Source organism: Chiloscyllium plagiosum, unplaced genomic scaffold (genome assembly GCF_037043375.1).
Source record: "Chiloscyllium plagiosum isolate Xiang-an unplaced genomic scaffold, Cpla_swu_hap1 HiC_scaffold_1, whole genome shotgun sequence".
In the NCBI taxonomy this organism is placed as follows: Eukaryota; Metazoa; Chordata; class Chondrichthyes; order Orectolobiformes; family Hemiscylliidae; genus Chiloscyllium; species Chiloscyllium plagiosum.
Window position 1 is genome coordinate 79,367,407 of NW_028270139.1, and position 18,448 is coordinate 79,385,854.

The window sequence follows — 18,448 nt, forward strand, 5'->3', positions numbered from 1 at the left end:
CTGGAGGGTTTCTTATATTTAGGCATTTTTATTACTCCAGTATTTGGTCAGTTGTATAAGGCTAATTTTGTGTATTTATTGGAAAGGATAAGGCAGGACCTCCAGCGATGGGGAGACCTGCCAATTTCCTGGTTGAGTAGAATAGCACTAATCAAAATGAATGTCCTGCCCCGTCTCCTATATCCTATGATAATGCTTCCGGTGATGCTGCCGAGGACGGCTTTATGTAAATTATATGGCTGGCTGAGTTCCTTTATCTGGAATCATAGGCGGCCCCTCATTAAGCTGAAGAAGCTACAGCTTCCACAGGCAAGGGGTGGATTGGACTTCCCAGACTTTAGGAAATATCAGTTAAGTTCCCTATTAAGTTACATAGCTGATTGGGTCTTGTCTGATCCACAATCAATCTGGTTGGACATCGAGGCTTCTCAAGTAAAATACCCACTTATTAACCTTTTATTCTCAGACAAGAGGAAAATCATTACAGATCACTTTAAAAACCCTATAATACTAAACACAATTAAGGCTTGGAATATAATGCGACAAAATGAGGGCAATTCACATAAAACATCCCCCTATGCACCGATTGTGGGAGCATGGGAATTCCAACCGGGGTTAACAGATGCCACTTCTAAACTCTGGAGATCCAGGGGTATCTCATGTCTAGGGGATCTATTTAAAGATGGGGTCCTGATGTCTTTCAAACAGCTGCGTCAGAAATTCGGATTACCCAATGGAGACCTCTTTCGATACTTCCAAATTCGAGATTATATACAGAAGAAGACTACGTTATTAGATAGTCTTTATAAATCCGATAGAGAATGTAGTGTCCTATGACCAGTGGGGGTATCTTCCGTCAGTACTATTTATCATTTACTACATGATGAAGTATCGGGAGGTATGGATAATCTGCTTAAAACATGGGATCAGGATCTGGGACTAGAAATCTCCACAGAAACGTGGAATGATATTTGGGAAAATGCTAGAAGAATTACTATTTGTAACAGAACCCAGGCTATCCAGCTGAAGATACTTCATAGGGCCCATGTAGCACCGGTTCGATTGGCAAAATTTAAGGCAGGAGCATCTCCAATGTGTCCTAAATGCAAAATAGAGGTGGGCACTCTTGTACATTGCTTATGGACCTGTCATAAGATCCGTAGATATTGGACTAAAGTAGCAAGTATCCTGACAGAAATTTTAGGAACGGAAATTAAAGTGGACCCTGTATCTCTCCTCTTGGGCTTTTCGAACTTTCCCTCCCTGGACACGTACGGGAAGAGACTATTTTCTATTCTTTCTTTCTGTGCAAGGAAAAATATTTTGGTGAACTGGGCGGCTGAGGGCCCCCTGGACTTTCAAATTGGCACAGACTAATTATGGAATGTATTCCCCTTGACTTCCTTACAAATATGGTGCACCGAAAGACCGAATTATTTTATAAAATATGGCAGCCCTTTTTGAATTACATAAATACAGATATTTCGGCTAAACTAACAAGGGCTTTTATTTAATTGAGATTACAAACCTGGCTGGTCCGCGGCCCCTCGGGGGAGGAATCCCGCACGAATACGGGTTTTATTATATCTGATGCTAACACATCCCGAGCATGTAAGAGACTTAAATATACACTCTGGTTAGTTGTAGGTTAGATTAGTAGATAGTTGAGTTTTGTTTGTTTTTTTTTCTTTTTTGTTCTTTTCGGTTTTTTTTTGTTGTTTTGTTTTTTTTTTGTTAAATTTTGGCTATTGTATATTTGAGCTAATTGTATATCAATGTTTATATCTGAGAGTTTTGTTTATTTTTGTAAACTTGTAAAAATGTTAAATTTCTAATAAAAATATCATTAAAAAGCCAAAAAAAAAAGCTCTTCATCTTTCACAATAATCCAACGCGTCACAGCTCAGAGTTGGTGTCGTCATCGATAGGTTTACTCATCATGCAATTAAAAAGTGAGCTTGTAAAGTTTAACTGACCCTCTTAAATTGGTAGAATATTATTTGATGGCATACAGTGTTTTCCCACCAATATCACCAACTGTACTTACAAAGTGCAGATTGTCAACGTTCCAGCTTACCTTTAATAATTTTGGAAAAGGCATATACTTTGGAATTTAAAGTCCATGAAAGGCAGCAGTCACAGCTACCAAATGTTGTGAAATCACCAAAAATTAGCTTTCTAATCATAATCTACTAACATAGCACTTTTTTTTTGGAAAATTCCTTTAAGGTATTTTAATCAAATATGTTCTTAATTTCTTAAAACACTTTGCTCAAGGAGACATTAAGGGACACTGCCCACAGCAATTTCCTAAAATAGATCAGTTCACAAGCCATTTGTAGTTCCACCTATTTTGGAAAGGGCACCCATTAATTTTGAAGGAATTCTGACCTGTATTTTTTTTCCAATTACAAAACAAAACTAAAAGGTAATTGAACAGTTCTGCCTTCAACATGCAAATCAAAGCGTGAGTATACCACTGTGGTTGCATTATTTCCTGATAGCTCATGTTGAAATCCATATCGGTAGTTAAGTTGGAGCTTACAAGTCTGCAATTCCTGCCAATAATCTTTCTTTAATATTATTCTAATCATGTGTTCTAGGATTTTTTTTTTAAATACAGGAAATTCATATCTACATACAGTTCTATTACATTAAGATGAGGGCAAATGGGCTGAGACCATGTTATTTCATTTTTCTTTCCTCAGTGCAATATTCTGAGATTCTCCTATAATTCAACCTGTACATAGGTTAGATAGGGACCCAACATTGTTATGATAAAGAGGGGGGATGGGGTATTTCCTGTAATGCCTCATTATGCTCCTCATTTCACTTGTCCAGCATCCCCCAGAGGGGTATACGTGTGGCAGGGATGCTGAATCTGGGAAGGAACTGGGGAAATCAATGAAATGCACAGGAACTATCCCCATCTCCAGAATGATCCTTGGAATTTTGGGTCTTTTAGTTTTTAACCAGAATTTCATTACTTTGTTTATATTTAAGAACATGACCTCAGCCAAGGGATCAGCCTCTCACTATCGCTCCCCCAAAGCCAAGCAAACGATCTGAAAATGTAGAAACGAAAAAGGACATAACAATTGGAGATCCAGGCAGTCTTTGAGAAATCCTCCCATTGACACTGAAAGAGCAATGTGGTCAACTGTACATAGGCCATTGAATAATAACTTCAGCCTTTTTTTAAAATCAAGCAGAAAAATATTTGTATTGCAATTTGACCCCAAGTCAATGACTCCCACAGCCTGGGAAAAACATGGCTAGGATTTTGATGTCATCAGAATGGAAATCATATGCATTTATCCTGATGATCAGTGGGAGCTATCTTATAATTTACATCTGGAACTGTTCAGATATGACAGAGCCAGTGTTAACTAATCAACCACAATTTGCATCAAAAGTAAACAAACAAACAGTCTCACAATCAAAATCAGAACGATTGAACATTACAATGCTACCTCAAAATTACATAATACCTACAGTAAATATCTCTACTCGATTGTCTCTTTACCCAAAAAAAAATTTCAATCTTCTGAGACTTCGTTGATTGTTCTGCTTTTTTAAGTTATGGTAGCAATTTTAGAAATCCTCACATAATTTCTTTCCAGAGAAAGAGGAGAAATTGCTTGGTGTTGGTGATATGAGAGAGAGAGAGAGAGAGAGCGATATAGAAATATATATATAGATAGAAATATATATATAGAAATATATATAATATATATATATAGAGAGAGAAATATATATATAGAGAGAAATATATATATATATTACACACATATATATATATATAGAGAGAGAGAGAAATATAGAGAAATAGAGAGAGAGAGAGAGAAAGACAGAAAGAAAATGTGAAAGAAAATGAAAGGAGAAATAATGACACTTTGGTACTAGAATAGAAATATGCATCACAAAGGTAAGGTTCTGGAGAGTAGGGTTCAAATCCCATGTTGAAGCTTATGGAATTTAAAATTAAAAATTTGAATTGCTAGTCTCAATCTCAATGATACACACAGAACACAGAACTTCAGCCATCGATGTTGCACCGACCTGTGAAACCAATCTGAAGCCCATCTAACCTACACTATTCCATTATCATCCATATGTTTATCCAGTGACCATTTAGGTGCCCTCGGCGAGTCCCTCAGTCTCCAAGACAAAAGTTCCAGCCTATCCAGCCCTTTCTTATAACTCAAACTCTCCAGTCCCAGCAATATCCTTGTAAATTTTCTGTACCCTGTCTAGTTTAATAACATCCTTCCTATAGCAGAATTGAATGCTTTCATAGTTTTACAACAATCATTACCAGGTACACTAATGTTCTTTTAGAAATGTCAACCTATTACCCTTGCCTGGTCTTGTCATCTATTTATCACTCCAGACCTACAGTAATGTTGTTGACTTTTAATTCACTTTTAAAATGGCTTAGAAAGCCTTTCAGTTCAAAAGCAACTCGGGATGGGCAACAAGTGGTGGCCTTGTTTGCAACACCAACATCACACGAAAGTTTTAGGTCTTTTTGTTTTATTCTATGTGCCTAATTCTTAACTGCACTTCAGAGACCTAGCAAGGCATTCAGCTCAAGGGTAAATGTAGCAACAAATGTTGGCATTGCCAGCAACAACCACACCCTGAGAAAGAATAAAGAATAAAAAAACCCGCTTTATAAATTTAACACTAGCTGCTTACTTTGGCATTCTAATTCTTAAGAACAAAGCCACTGTATTTTGTTTACAATCTGTTGTGTCCAAATCAGAGACATTATAACACCTTGATATAAGAGGATAGTTGTGTGACAGATTTACAAGTGTGAATCTGCATCAGGCAAGTTTACCTCCCCATCTGTAGACTGGAGCTGTAATTCTCTTCGACAGGTTGCCTTGAGGTCTCCTTCAGCTGCAGTAATGTGTACTCCCTTTGGGGCTTCCATTGTCAGAGTCCTAGTTGGAGATTCCAGCCTGTAAATTTCATTTGAAAATCAAACTCATGATGAACAAAATGCCTTCTAGTATCAATACAGTTCAGGAGCACCTCATGACTGTGATAAATGAACTGTCAAATTACACCATCGATTTCTTAGGCTATTGACAAAAAGAAATGGTGTTGCCCGAGTTCAGGATGCTGTGGGCATTTTAATCAAACAGTAAAGCAAAACATCAGCAGGACTTATTTTGGGCAAGATTTCAATACATTTCATACAAAATATAGTGTCTCAATAAACTTATTTTTGAAATTTGCATTCTGAGTGTATCATGATGTTCCAAGAAACTGAAACAAAATAAATGACTGTTTGCTTGGAATCAGATCCAAGGCCTTCTCCATGTGTAACCCCACTCCATTTCAACCTCATCCACTTCAACGCTGGAGATCACTAAGCCAAAGAGTCACATTCAATTTGAAACATTTAACTTTGTTTTTCTCTGCTTTGTCTTGATAGAGCATTTGAAGTACTTCTCATTTCCATTTTTGGGACAAAATGGTTTTGTGATGACAGCAAAAACAAAAGAGAATCAAAATTATTTTGGGGTAAGTGAGATATCCAAATCAATTGGCCAAAGAGAAATGAAATGGTTCAGAATCGTGGTCAAGTCAATATCTAGCCTTAAGAACCATCCAGTTCTAAAATTTATGCTAATCCCAAGATGACTGCCGAATTATGTTATCGTTGGACTTTTCATCACACTACCCAGGGTAATGTTCTGATGACCCAGGCTCAAATCCCACCATGGCAGATTCAATTTTTAAAAAAATCTGGAATTAAGAGTCTAATGATGACCATGAATCCATTGTCAATTGTCAGAAAACCCCATCTGGCTCACTGATGCCCTTTCAGGAAGGAAACTGTTGTCCTTGCCTGTTCTAATGTACATGTGACTCCAGATACACAGCAATATGGTTGACTCTTAATTGTTCTTTGGGCAAGTAGCATTGGACAATAAATGTTAGCCTAATCAGTGATGCTCTCATTTTGCAAAAAGAAAAACAAAGTGGCTTCCTTCCAATTATGTTGCTTGCTTAGCATGTAAAGTTTCTGTGGAGAAATATTGAGTACTAATAGCTTGTACTCATTCAGCTGTCAAATTGTTGCTTCAACTACCCTTCAATTAAGTTAATGTGGCTTGAAAATTTTATTCTATAAATAATCAAAGGTTTCATATTTATAATTTGGCTTCATTGTGTAAAATGTCCTTTAAAAATGTTATAAAACAACCTTGATAAAAATTGGCCTTTCACTGGTTTACATATTGAGGCTTGCATACTTTTTTGTCAAATTATTGTCTTTCCATTATTCCACTTATGCAATTATTACTAGATATTAATTTAAAGTAGCAATGTAAAACTTATATTTAAAATGATTAATTTGAGTTATGAAGATCATGATTGATATTTGCATGCTATTACATTTTAAACTGCCAGTCATAATTTGAGAAATTGAATATTTATTGATGGATGGAAATATTGTTTCTATAGAAAGGCACTGATTTTAGAAAGCAAATTCTGAAAAAAAAATTATTCCAAAAGGAACTGGGAATATATTAAGATCCAGCCTCAGGCTATCTACAGATTTTATATGACATGTCATCAGTTCAACTGGCCTGTTGTCCTGGTTAGTTCCAATATTTAATGATGCAGCATATAGAATAGAATAGAAATTTATTGTGAAGTGTACTTTTACATCAAAAAGACAATGAAAAGTTTTATAAGTCAGCCTACCAGCACCTACATCATTGACAGAAGTCATACATAACAAAAAACAAATAAAATTAAGACAAAGTTCATCACAGCTCGGTTAACAGCTCCTGGGCTTTGGGAAAGCAGATTAAAGGAATGATGGAATACCCTGGAAGAATCGAAAGGTAATTTGTTTTGAATCTTTAGGAAAGTGTAGAAGCATTCAGTGCCCCTCATTCAGACAGACTAACAACTTTTTCCATCAAGAATAGCAGCTGCACTACCTGCAGGAAGCCTTGGAACAAGCTCAATAGATTCTTTTCATCAGGACCTTCCTGACTCACCATGTCAAATGCCAAGAATAACGAGCCGCAATATTGTGATACATTCCAGAAGGTTAGACCATAGACAATCTTGGATCTTTTACCACTTTAATACAAAGACATTATAAAGCATGGGGCACATCAAATAATATATGATGTACATGTAATTGTCTCTGAAAAAGAATGAGTGGAATAGAAACATAGAAACAAGAAGCAGGAGTAGGCCACATAGCTCTTTGAGGCCCCCGTTATGCCTGTCCAAAGATTAGATTAGATTAGATTAGATTAGATTAGATTAGATTACTTACAGTGTGGAAAAAGGCCCTTCGGCCCAACAAGTCCACGCCGACCCGCCGAAGCGCAACCCACCCATACCCCTACATTTACCCCTTACCTAGCATTACGGGCAATTTAGCATGGCCAATTCACCTGACCTGCACATCTTTGGACTGTGGGAGGAAACCAGAGCACCCGGAGGAAACCCATGCAGACACAGGGAGAACGTGCAAACTCCACACAGTCAGTCGCCTGAGGCGGGAATTGAACCCGTGTCTCTGGCGCTGTGAGGCAGCAGTGCTAACCACTGTGCCACCATGCCGCCCAAAGGGGTAGCCATGAGCACACGTATGGGCCCCAGCTATGCCTGTCTCTTTTTTGGCTATGCAGAACAGTTCATCTTCCGTAATTACACCGGCACCACTCCCCACCTCTTCCTCCGCTACATTGATGACTGCATTGGCGCCACCTCGTGCTCCTGCGAGGAGGTTGAGCAGTTCATCAACTTCACCAACACATTCCACCCTGATCTTAAATTTACCTGGACCATCTCTGACACCTCTTTCCCTTTCCTGGACATCTCCATCTCCATTAATGACGACCGACTTGATACCGACATTTTTTACAAACCCACCGACTCCCACAGCTACCTGGATTACACCTCTTCCCACCCTACCTCCTGCAAAAATACCATCGCGTATTCCCAATTCCTCTGCCTCATCTGCTCCCAGGAGGACCAGTTCCACCACAGAACATACCAGGTGGCCTCCTTCTTTAGAGACTGCAAGTTCCCTTCCCACGTGGTTAAAGATGCCCTCCAATGCATCTCGTCTACATCCCGCACCTCCGCCCTCAGACCCCACCCCTCCAACCGTAACAAGGACAGAACGCCTCTGATACTCACCTTCCACCCTACCAACCTTCGCATAAACCAAATCATCCGCCGATATCTCCGCCACCTCCAAACGGACCCCACCATCAGGGATATATTTCCCTCCCCACCCCTTTCCACTTTCCGCAAAGACCGTTCCCTTCGTGACTACCTGGTCAGGCTCACGCCCCCCTACAACCCACCCTCCCGTCCTGGCACCTTCCCCTGCCACAGCAGGAATTGCAAAACCTGCGCCCACACCTCCTCCCTCACCTCCATCCAAGGTCCTAAAGGAGCTTCCATATCCATCAAAGTTTTACCTGCACATCCACCAATATCATTTATTGTATCCGTTGCTGCCGATGCGGTCTCCTCTACATTGGGGAGACTGGACGCCTCCTAGCAAAGTGTTTTAGGGAACATCTCTGGGACACCCGCACCAATCAACCACACCGCCCTGTGGCCCAACATTTCAACTCCCCCTCCCACTCTGCCGAGGACATGGAGGTCCTGGGCCTCCTTCACCGCCGCTCCCTCACCACCCAACGCCTGGAGGAAGAACGCCTCATCTTCTGCCTTGGAACACTTCAACCCCAGGGCATCAATGTGGTCTTCACCAGTTTCCTCATTTCCCCTTCCCCAACCTCACCCCGGTTCCAAACTTCCAGCTCGGCACTGTCCCCATGACTTGTCCTACCTGCCTATCTTCTTTTCTGAGGAGCTCCTCGGATGTTGCCTGAACTGCTGTGCCCTTCCAGCACCACTAATCCAGTATCTTCTTTTCCACCTATCCACTCCACCCTCCTCCCCGACCTATCACCTTCATCCCCTCCCCCACTCACCTATTGTACTCTATGCTACTTTCTCCCCAACCCCACCCTCCTCTAGTTTATCTCTCCACCCTTCAGGCTCTCTGCCTGTATTCCTGATGAAGGGCTTTTGCCTGAAACATCGATTTTACTGGTCCTCGGATGCTGCCTGAACTGCTGTGTTTTTCCAGCACCACTCTAATCTAGACACATAGCTCTTTGAGCCTACTGTGCATCCAATATGACATGGTTGATCCTTTATCTCAATGTCATATTCCCACTTTATCCCAAAACCCTTTATGCATTGAAAATCTAAAAATGTATCCACCTTTTCCTCAGGTGGGTTTAACCTAGTGTGGCAGGGGTCTGGAAACCTGAGCAGTCAGTCAGCAAATAAAATGACCGAGTTTGAAAAACAGGTGTCATGTGTTGGCACAGGCCTCATGGTTCAAAGGAAGTGTTCCTGTCCTGTGGTCTTTTTTATTTTTAACATGTGCAGTAACTTTGCCTAGACATCCTTCTGTGGTACAGAGTTCCACAAATTCACTAGCATTTGAGTGAAGAAACATTTCCTCATCTCAGTATTAAATGGTTAATCCAAATCCGGGTTCAAGATTTCCCAACCAGGGAAAGCATGCACCCTGCATCTAGTCTGTCCAACAGTGTTAAAATTTTATTTGTTTCAATCAAATCCAGTCTCATATTTTTAAAGTCTAGTGCATAAACACCCATTCAAATCAATCTCTCCTCATTGGATAGTCCTGCCATCTCTGTGATGAAGGGTCCTGCCCGAAGTGTCGACTCTCCTGCTCCTTGGATGCTGTCTGACCTGCTTTTCCTGCGCCCCCCTTATTGATCCCTGTCTCAGCCTCTACTGCACTCCTTTTATAGCAAGTATGTCTTTTCTTTGGTCAGGAGACCAAAATTGCACATCATACTCCAGATGTAATCTCACTAAGGTCCTGCATGACTGCAGTCAGGCATCCTTACTTCTAAACATTGCAATCCTTCTTGCAATGAAGGTCAAAATACCATCTGCCTTCCTAATTGCTTGCTCCATCTGCTTGTCCTCTTTCATTGGCTGGTGTAGAACAACACTCTGTGCATCTGAACTTAACAATATACCATAGTTTGATTTATACTCTTCCTTCATTTGTTTCTCTCCAAAATGTATATGTTCTCGTTTACCACTTTGTAATGCATTTGCCATATATTTGCTCAGTCATTCAACTCATCTAAATTACCCCAAAGCCTCCATGCAACCTCCTCATAATCCACAATGCTGCCTAAATATTATGTCACCAACAGACTTGGAAATGTTGTAATTTGTTCCCTCATCCAAGTCATTTATACACATCATGAATAGGTGGGGCCCCAAGAACTAAACTTTGGGCGGCACGGTGGCACAGTGGTTAGCACTGCTGCCTCACAACGCCAGAGACCCGGGTTCAATTCCCGCCTCAGGCGACTGACTGTGTGGAGTTTGCACGTTCTCCCCATGTCTGCGTGGGTTTCCTCCGGGTGCTCCGGTTTCCTCCCACAGTCACAAAGATGTGCAGGGTCAGGTGAATTGGCCATGCTAAATTGCCCGTAGTGTTAGGTAAGGGGTAAATGTAGGGGTATGGGTGGGTTTCGCTTCGGCGGGTCGGTGTGGACTTGTTGGGCCGAAGGGCCTGTTTCCACACTGTAATGTAATGTAATTTAATCTAATCCTTGTTCTACCCGCTAGTCACTGCCTGCCATTTAGAACCAAACCATTCTGTCCACTGTTTCCTGTCTGTCAACCTAGTCTCGATCCATTCAATGTACTACGACTACGACCCTGTGTTTTAATTTTGGCCACTAACCACTCATGAAAAATCTCGTCAAATACCTTCTGAAAATCCCAAATGCACCACATCCTCTTGTTCTCTTATCTATCCTACTAGTTACATCCTTAATCAACTCCAGCGGATTTGTTAAATATGATTCACATTTCATTGACCCATGCTGGCTTTCAGCAATCGCATTAATATTTTCCACATGTTCTGTAATCATGCCTAAAGGTACAACTTCTGGGTCATTTGGGTGATCAATCTGATGTAAAACCATTATGTTATTTAAATATATCACCAATATTGCACTGGATTTACAGCACAGAAATGGGCTATTTGGCCAAATGAAGTTCACACCGCTGTTTATTCTCCACACAAATCTCTCTTTGTACCCTTGCACATCTAACCCCATCAACATATCCTTTTATTGGTTTCTCTTTCATCTGTTGGTGAACTTGCCTTTAAATGCATCTTGTGCTATTTGCCTAAACTGCTCCCTGGAGATGGAAGAATTGTATTCTAATTCTACTCCCATTTTGACCAGCCCAGTTTAACATTTTTGTTCTGAATTTACTGTTGGATCAGTTATGTAAAGCACTTCGTTTTCTCCTATCCCACAACTGTGAACCTCTTTATACCTATCTACTTTTCCATGTTAAAAGCATTTTTCACTCCTTAAATTTTCTTTTCCGGGAAGAAAAAGAGTTCCAGCATGTCAAATATTTCCTGATTACTTTAACCATTCAGTTTATATCATCTGAGTAAATATTTCATGAACTTTTTTTCAGATACGGTGTGCTTCTTTAAAAATACCAGTCACTTTCTCCATTTTGTTAACAGTTTGACAAAATATGGGGAATTAAATAACCTTCTTCTTTCAAATACTACAATAGCATCAACTGGATGTGAAAAGCTACCATCTCGGGAAAACCACTACTGCAAGATGTAACCATTTTTTATATTGGATTTTATTAGGACACTGATAATTCTAAACTAGAGGAAAACCTAACTGAACAAATTACGTTTTAAACTTCATCTCTAAATGTGTCACTGAACTAGTGATAAATGTGGAACAAAGTAATTTACAGCATAGGAAAGGCAAATAACATGATCTCTACAGCATTTCACTGAGCCAAAGGAGTGGAAAGGAATCTCAATATGATTTGAATAGAAAGAGGAAGTTTAATCAAATGAAATTTATCTCCAGAAACAATTTATATCATTGTGTCAACTGCATTCTTAATGCTATTATAGAAATGTAAGATTATAGTATTCTGGATCCCCGTGCCATGTACATTTCTACGAAGGTATTAACCATGAAGCCACACACTAATACAAATTGCGAGTTGCAAGACTTTTCATTCTATTAAGTTCTCCCTTCCTATCTTCCAAGATCTACCTTCACTGTCTGGTGATATTTGTAGTTCAGTAGAACACTACAGAGTTCATGTTGTTTCTCCTTCCTTTGCAGTGAAACATCATGACACAGTTATCAGTGAAACTTGGTTCCTTTCTATGGTACAGCATGGAGAGACAGTTTGTAGTATAATTGTGTTCAATTAGTTTCCTTCGAGCCAGAATTAATAATGTTCTCACAAAATCAATTCTAAATTATAACAATGTCCTACAGTATTGGTTTACTCAAATGGTACTTCTGATCATTCTACTTACTGAAATAACAAATTGTTCCTTTTCTTCAAAATGACATTATTTGAAGGTTTTTAAAATTCAAGTAAATTGGTCACTTAGAGTCAGAGAGTCATAGAGATGTATAGCACGGAAACAGACTCTTTGGTCCAACTCGTCCATGCTGACCAGATAGCCCAACCGAATCTAGTCCCATTTGCCAGCACCCGGCCCATATCCCTCCAAACCCTTCCCGTTCATATACCCATCCAATGCCTTTTAAATGCTGTATATATACCAGCCTCCACCACTTCCTCTGGCAGCTCATTCCATACATGCATCACCCTCTGTGTGAACAAGTTGCCCCTTTTATACCTTTCCCATCTCACCCTAAACCTATGCCCTCAAATTCTGGACTCCCCCACCCCAGGGAAAAGACTGTCTATTTATCCTATTCGTGCCCCTCATGATTTTATAAACTGCTATGAGGTCACCCCTCAGCCTCCAGCGCTCCAGGGAAACCAACCCCAGCCTATTCAACCTCTCCCTATAGCTCAAATCCTCGAACCCTGGCAATGTCCTTGTAAATCTTTCCTGACCCCTTCCAAGTTTCACAACATCCTTCTGATAAGAAGGAGACCAGAATTGCACGTTATATTCCAAAAGTGGCCTAATCAACATCCTGTACTGCTGCAACATGACCTCCCAAATCCTGTACTCAATGCTTTGACCAATAAAGGAAAGCATACCAAATGCCTTCTTCACTATCCTATCTACCTGCGACTGTACTTTCAAAGAACTATGAACCTGCACTCCAAGGTCTCTTTGTTCAGCAACACTCCCTAGGACCTTACCATTAAGGTGTAGAAGTCCTGCTAAGACTTGCTTTCCCAAAATGCAGCACCTCACATTTATCTAAATTAAACTCCATTTGCCACTTCTCAGCCCATTGGCCCATCTGGTCCAGATCCTGTTGTAATCTGAGGTAGCCTTCTTCACTGTCCACTACACCTCCAATTTTGGTGTCCTCATAGTTAGTATATCTCTTATGCTCGCATCCAAATCATTTATGTACATGACAAAACTTTGTGTAATAAGGTTCTGGGCTATCTGCATCCTTACAGCCCTGGAAAGGAATATGGTCAGTCTTGCAAGTCATGTCCAATCAGTCCAGGGGTTACAGGTAAATGAGTAGGGGAGTTTCTCAGATTAGCAGGAGGGTTGGTTCTTCATCAGTCAGACTGTCCTCTGAGTACTGATGTGAAGGATGTGTTAACGGAGGAACAGTATTGTCTTGATGAAATTGGACAAGTCAAGTCAAGTGCAGGAGTGGGAAACAGTATGCTGGGATGAAGAGGAGACATAGTCTCTAAAGCTGGCAGAACATGAGGTACATTGGAGGGGTGGTCATTGACAGTAACCACCTCATGATCTTCAAGGGAGTGGCAATGAGGGATAATGTTGATTATGACTAATCAGTAGGCATGGACCTCAGAGTAAATTCAGGATATAAAGTAGTTAAAAAGAAGATTGGGAAGGAATATAGAAAGTTTCAAAGTTAATGAGATTGATAGAGATTGCAGTGCAGAAAGGAACAGGGAGGCTGGGGAGACGGACACCAAGAATAACTGGCAGATCCTGCAACTCTTATTCTTAAGTGCAGTGTATAAAACTTTCAAACTTCAACTGATTTGCAATGGTACAATGGAAAGGAAAATTGGCTGTCAGCACACCCAGAATGAGCAGGGTATATTTGTTTTCTTTTGCATGTGGGAATGGGCTCCATGTGTTAGCAATGTGAAGTCCTTTTAAAGATGATGTATTAATCAAGTATTCAGAAATTCAATGTTAAATACATCTGCAACCACATAATTCTGCCAGTGTACCTTACCAATTATGCAGATAACAAGTCCTGGCTGTAAATAATCATGACTATGACAATGATCATTCCAAATTAAGCTCAGTAATCCTTGTGAAGCGAAAGTGATCATAGATGACTATTAAAATGTTACCTGTAGCTGACAATTCTCAAACAGATTCCAAAGTCTCGGACTGCACTGAACTGCTTTTCTCTCACACTATGTCAGAATATGCTCAAATATAATATGCCTCCTTTCTTGGGTAATAGGGGTGGCGGAATAAGAAGGATTTATGTTCAGCTACTGCATTTATAATCTCCTATTATGTTGCAAGATAGTGGATCCTGCTGCATCCATCAAAATACATCTAATATTTCACAGGTCCATGTGGAGGGATTTGATGGCCCTCTGTTGGAGGCTCCCATGTCGTACTGTCGTGGGGGCCATGGCAAACCCGTGTGCTGTTCATGTTACTGGCTGTTTTGTTTCTGATATTCTGCACAGAGTCTTTAGAACTAACTCCAATCAATCTAGTTAGAACAGCTTTTTCTTATCACTTTCCTTGCTAAACAATAAAAGGCACAGAGAAATTGAGGAGAACAGTGTCAGCAAACCCAGGACAAGCAGCTGCTGAACAGCCTTGACGTGAGAAAGTCACATCAGAAGGTCCCCTCAGGATATGGAGATGGCACAGGAGGGCCAGTGTCTGTCTCCTCTATGTCATTCTCTCCTGGTAAAGGAAGCCCAGCACTCCTACTAAATAAATATGACCTGGGACATCACATCAAAACTGCCACATGCTGGAGCTGGATGTGCATTTTGAAGAGAAAATGTGGTTATCCTATCCCTGTGACTGTCAAAATGACAGCTACACTAAAGCGTTGCGCACTGGCTGCTTGAAAGGATCCAGTGGGGATTTGTGCAGGATCTCTCAACCCACAAATCGATCAAAGCTGTTAGTGACTCAGTTGGTGCAAGATCACGCTGCTTCATCTCATTTGCTGATGGCTTCAGTGCTGCAGTACAGTTTGGGGGAGTGGGGGGGGAGGTGGGGGTAGGGTGGTTGGCTAACATAGCTGGCTTTCCTTAAGTCCAGGAGGGTGAAATCACCAAAATAATTTGTCACTTTCAGGGTGATCACAGAGAGCATTAACATTAATATAATGCAAGTGGGCGAGTGTTACACCTTTTTTAAACAGGTAGCAGTCAAGGAGAGAGTGCATTTTCATATTTTATTTGATTTATTGATGTCACATGTACTTAGGTACAGTGAAGAGTTTTGATTTGCAAACAGTACAGGTAGATCTTAACAAACAAGGACATACAGATCTTTGGATGTTTAGACAGAGAGTGAGGTAAACTAGGTTATAGCTGCACAGAGGTACACAAAGCAAGATCAACATTAGATTTGGAATTAATGAAGTCCATTCAGCAGTCTAATAGCAGCAATGAAGAAACTGTTCTTGCAGCTGATGTTGCGTGTGTTCAAGCTTCTGTATCTTCTGCCTGATGCAAGAGGTTGGAATCGAGTATTACAAGGGTAGAAGGGGTCCTGGATGATGTTGAAACTTTATTGCTGGAACAGCACAGCAGGTCAGGCAGCATCCAGGGAACAGGAGATTCGACGTTTCGGGCACAGGCCCTTCTTCAGGAATGAGCAGAGAGTGTTCAGCAGGAGAAGATAAAAGGTAGGGAGGAGGGACTTGGAGGAGGGGAGTTGGAAATGTGATAGGTGGAAAGAGGTCAAGGTGAGGGTGATAGGTCGGAGTAGGATGGAGGCGGAGAGGTCAAGAAGACGACTGCAGGTCAGGAAGGCGGTGCCGGGCTGGAGGGATCCGGCTGAGACAAGGTGGGGGGAGGGGGGATGAAGAAACTGGTGAAGTCCAAGTTCATCCCCTGCGGTTGGAGGGTTCCCAGTCGGAAGATAAGACGCTCCTCCTCCGACCGTCGGGTTGTTGTGGTTTGGCGGTCACCTCCTGGATGATGTTGACAGCCTTTCTGTGGCAACAAGAAGTGTAAATGGAGTCCATAGATGGGAGGTTGGCTACCACGAGGGTCTGGGCTGTGCACACAACTTTCTGCAGTTTCTTATGGCCTTGGGCAAAGGAGTTGCCATGCTAAGTCTTCTATGGTGTATCTGTAAAAGTTGGTGGTGAGGGTCTTTATGGACATGCTGAATTTCCTTAGCCTCCTGAGGAAGAGGAGGTGTTGTTGGGCCTTCTTGACCATTGCATCTACATGGGAAGTCCAGGACAGGTTATAGTCACTCCTAGGAACTTGACGCTCTGTACTCTCTCCACCTCAGTCTTTGGTAAATGGGTGTGTGTGTGTGTGTGTATCCTCCTCCTTTCTTCCTAAGGTCAATGATCACTTTTGTTTTGCTGACATGGAGAGAGGTTGTTATCATTGCACCACAACACCCAGCGCTCTAACTCCTTCGTGTATTCTGACTAATCATTGTTTGATATCCAGCCTACAACAATGGTGTCATGGGCAAACTTGAAGATGATATTTGTACAAAATTTGACTGCAGAGGCATGGGAGTACAATAGGGGGCTAGGAACACATCTTTCTGAGGTGCCAGTGCTTAGGATTATCATGGAGAAGGTGCAGTTGTCTATCTTCACTGATTGCAGTCTGTGGGTCAGGAAGCTGAGGATCCAGTTGCACAGGGTGGAACCAAAATCTAGGTCTTGGGGTTTTGAGATCAGTCTGGTAGGGATTTTTGTATTCAAGGTGGAGCTGTTGTTGATTAGTCAAAGCCTGATGTAGGTGTCCTGACTATCCAAATGTTCCAGGGATGAGTGTAGGGCTAGGGAAATGGTGTCCACTGTGGACCTGTTTCACCAGTAGGCAAATTTAGAGGAATGAGGCAGAATGGGGAAGGTGCAGTTGATGTGGGTCATGACGAGCCTCTCGAAGCACTTTATGATTATGGAGCTCAGAGCCACTGGGTAGTAGTTGTTGAGGCAAGTTGCATGTGCCTTCTTTGGTAATGGGATGATGGTGTCTTCTTGAAGCGGGTGGAGACTTCAGCTTGTAGCAAGGAAAGGTTAAAGAGGTCAGCGAATATATCTGCCACACAGGATCTGAACGCAGGATCCAGATTATTGTCCTCATCTTCTCTTAATATTCCACTCTAATCCTGACAATGCAGCTTCCACTTATGTCATCATAGAGCATAACATTAATTGAGAATTACACAAAGATAATAAAACTATTGAGTTCAAAAGATATTCAAAAGTTAATATTCAATCAATTGATTCTTATCACAGTAAACTTGTCAATAATTTGTGATCCATTACTAAAGTATTTTACCATGGGTACACAAGGAGGGAAGTTGTCATTTTGGAACTCAGTACATGTCAAAAATAAAACAAAGTCTTGGAAAACCTCAACAAATATGACAGCATATGTGAGAATACTAGTTAACGGGCTGAATTGTACATCATTTTCATTTGCTTCAAGTTGCATCAAGTTTTCTGGAGGGATTTCTGCATAAGACCAAGAGAAATTTCTCACTGTATCTTATCAAATGTGGCTCCCTAAGAAGCTACTTAAATGCCACCATCTTTACTCCAATGCCTCACACTGACTCTGTCTCTGCCACTGTACCAAATTGCCACAAGCCTCATGATCGACCACTCTCAGTAATGCCTGCAACATTTCCTTTACTCGTCAGCCCCAACCCCTGACAGTACTAACTGTATCTGCCCTCTGCATTATTGAATTGCTCACTCAAAACCATTCGTTCCTGCCCTGAAAGTAATTGTGCCACCTGCTTATGTCTCCTTTAATACCTACTTTGTTCTCATTCCAGGAGATGAGCAGATCCCAGTAGGGCAAAAGATCTTAAAATGGGTGGTAAGCTGCTAACATTCAGCTCATCCCTCCCCTTATATTGACAGTATCCTGACTCTGACCACTTAAAAATGGCTGACTGACTCCCTCCAAACCCCTAGACTAGTACTGAAGTCTAACCTTGACTTATTGTACCTAGACCCCCAAGGGAAGGCTCTCTTTCTTGACTTCACCGAGGACTGTTAAGAACTATGACAACAATACCATCTTTGTGTTGACTGTTGGCAGCAAGGCAAGACGGAAGTTATTTAAGCATGTTATATTTGGACAAAGGGACAAAGCAGAAAAAGGCAAGACAAAGCCTTGCAAGACTGCGATGTACTGA

At 41.2% G+C, this 18,448-nt stretch overlaps 1 protein-coding gene across 3 annotated transcripts in view; it reads right to left on the reverse strand.

Moving 5' to 3' along the window:
- Positions 1–18,448, reverse strand: part of sgcz (sarcoglycan zeta) — a 979,662-nt gene that overhangs the window by 14,979 nt on the left and 946,235 nt on the right. For all 3 annotated transcript variants that reach the window (XM_087988397.1, XM_043690307.2, XM_043690318.2), the window contains exon 7: positions 4,847–4,970. In XM_087988397.1, coding sequence (XP_087844523.1) covers positions 4,847–4,970 — 124 coding nt within the window. The remainder of the gene's footprint in view (positions 1–4,846; positions 4,971–18,448) is intronic.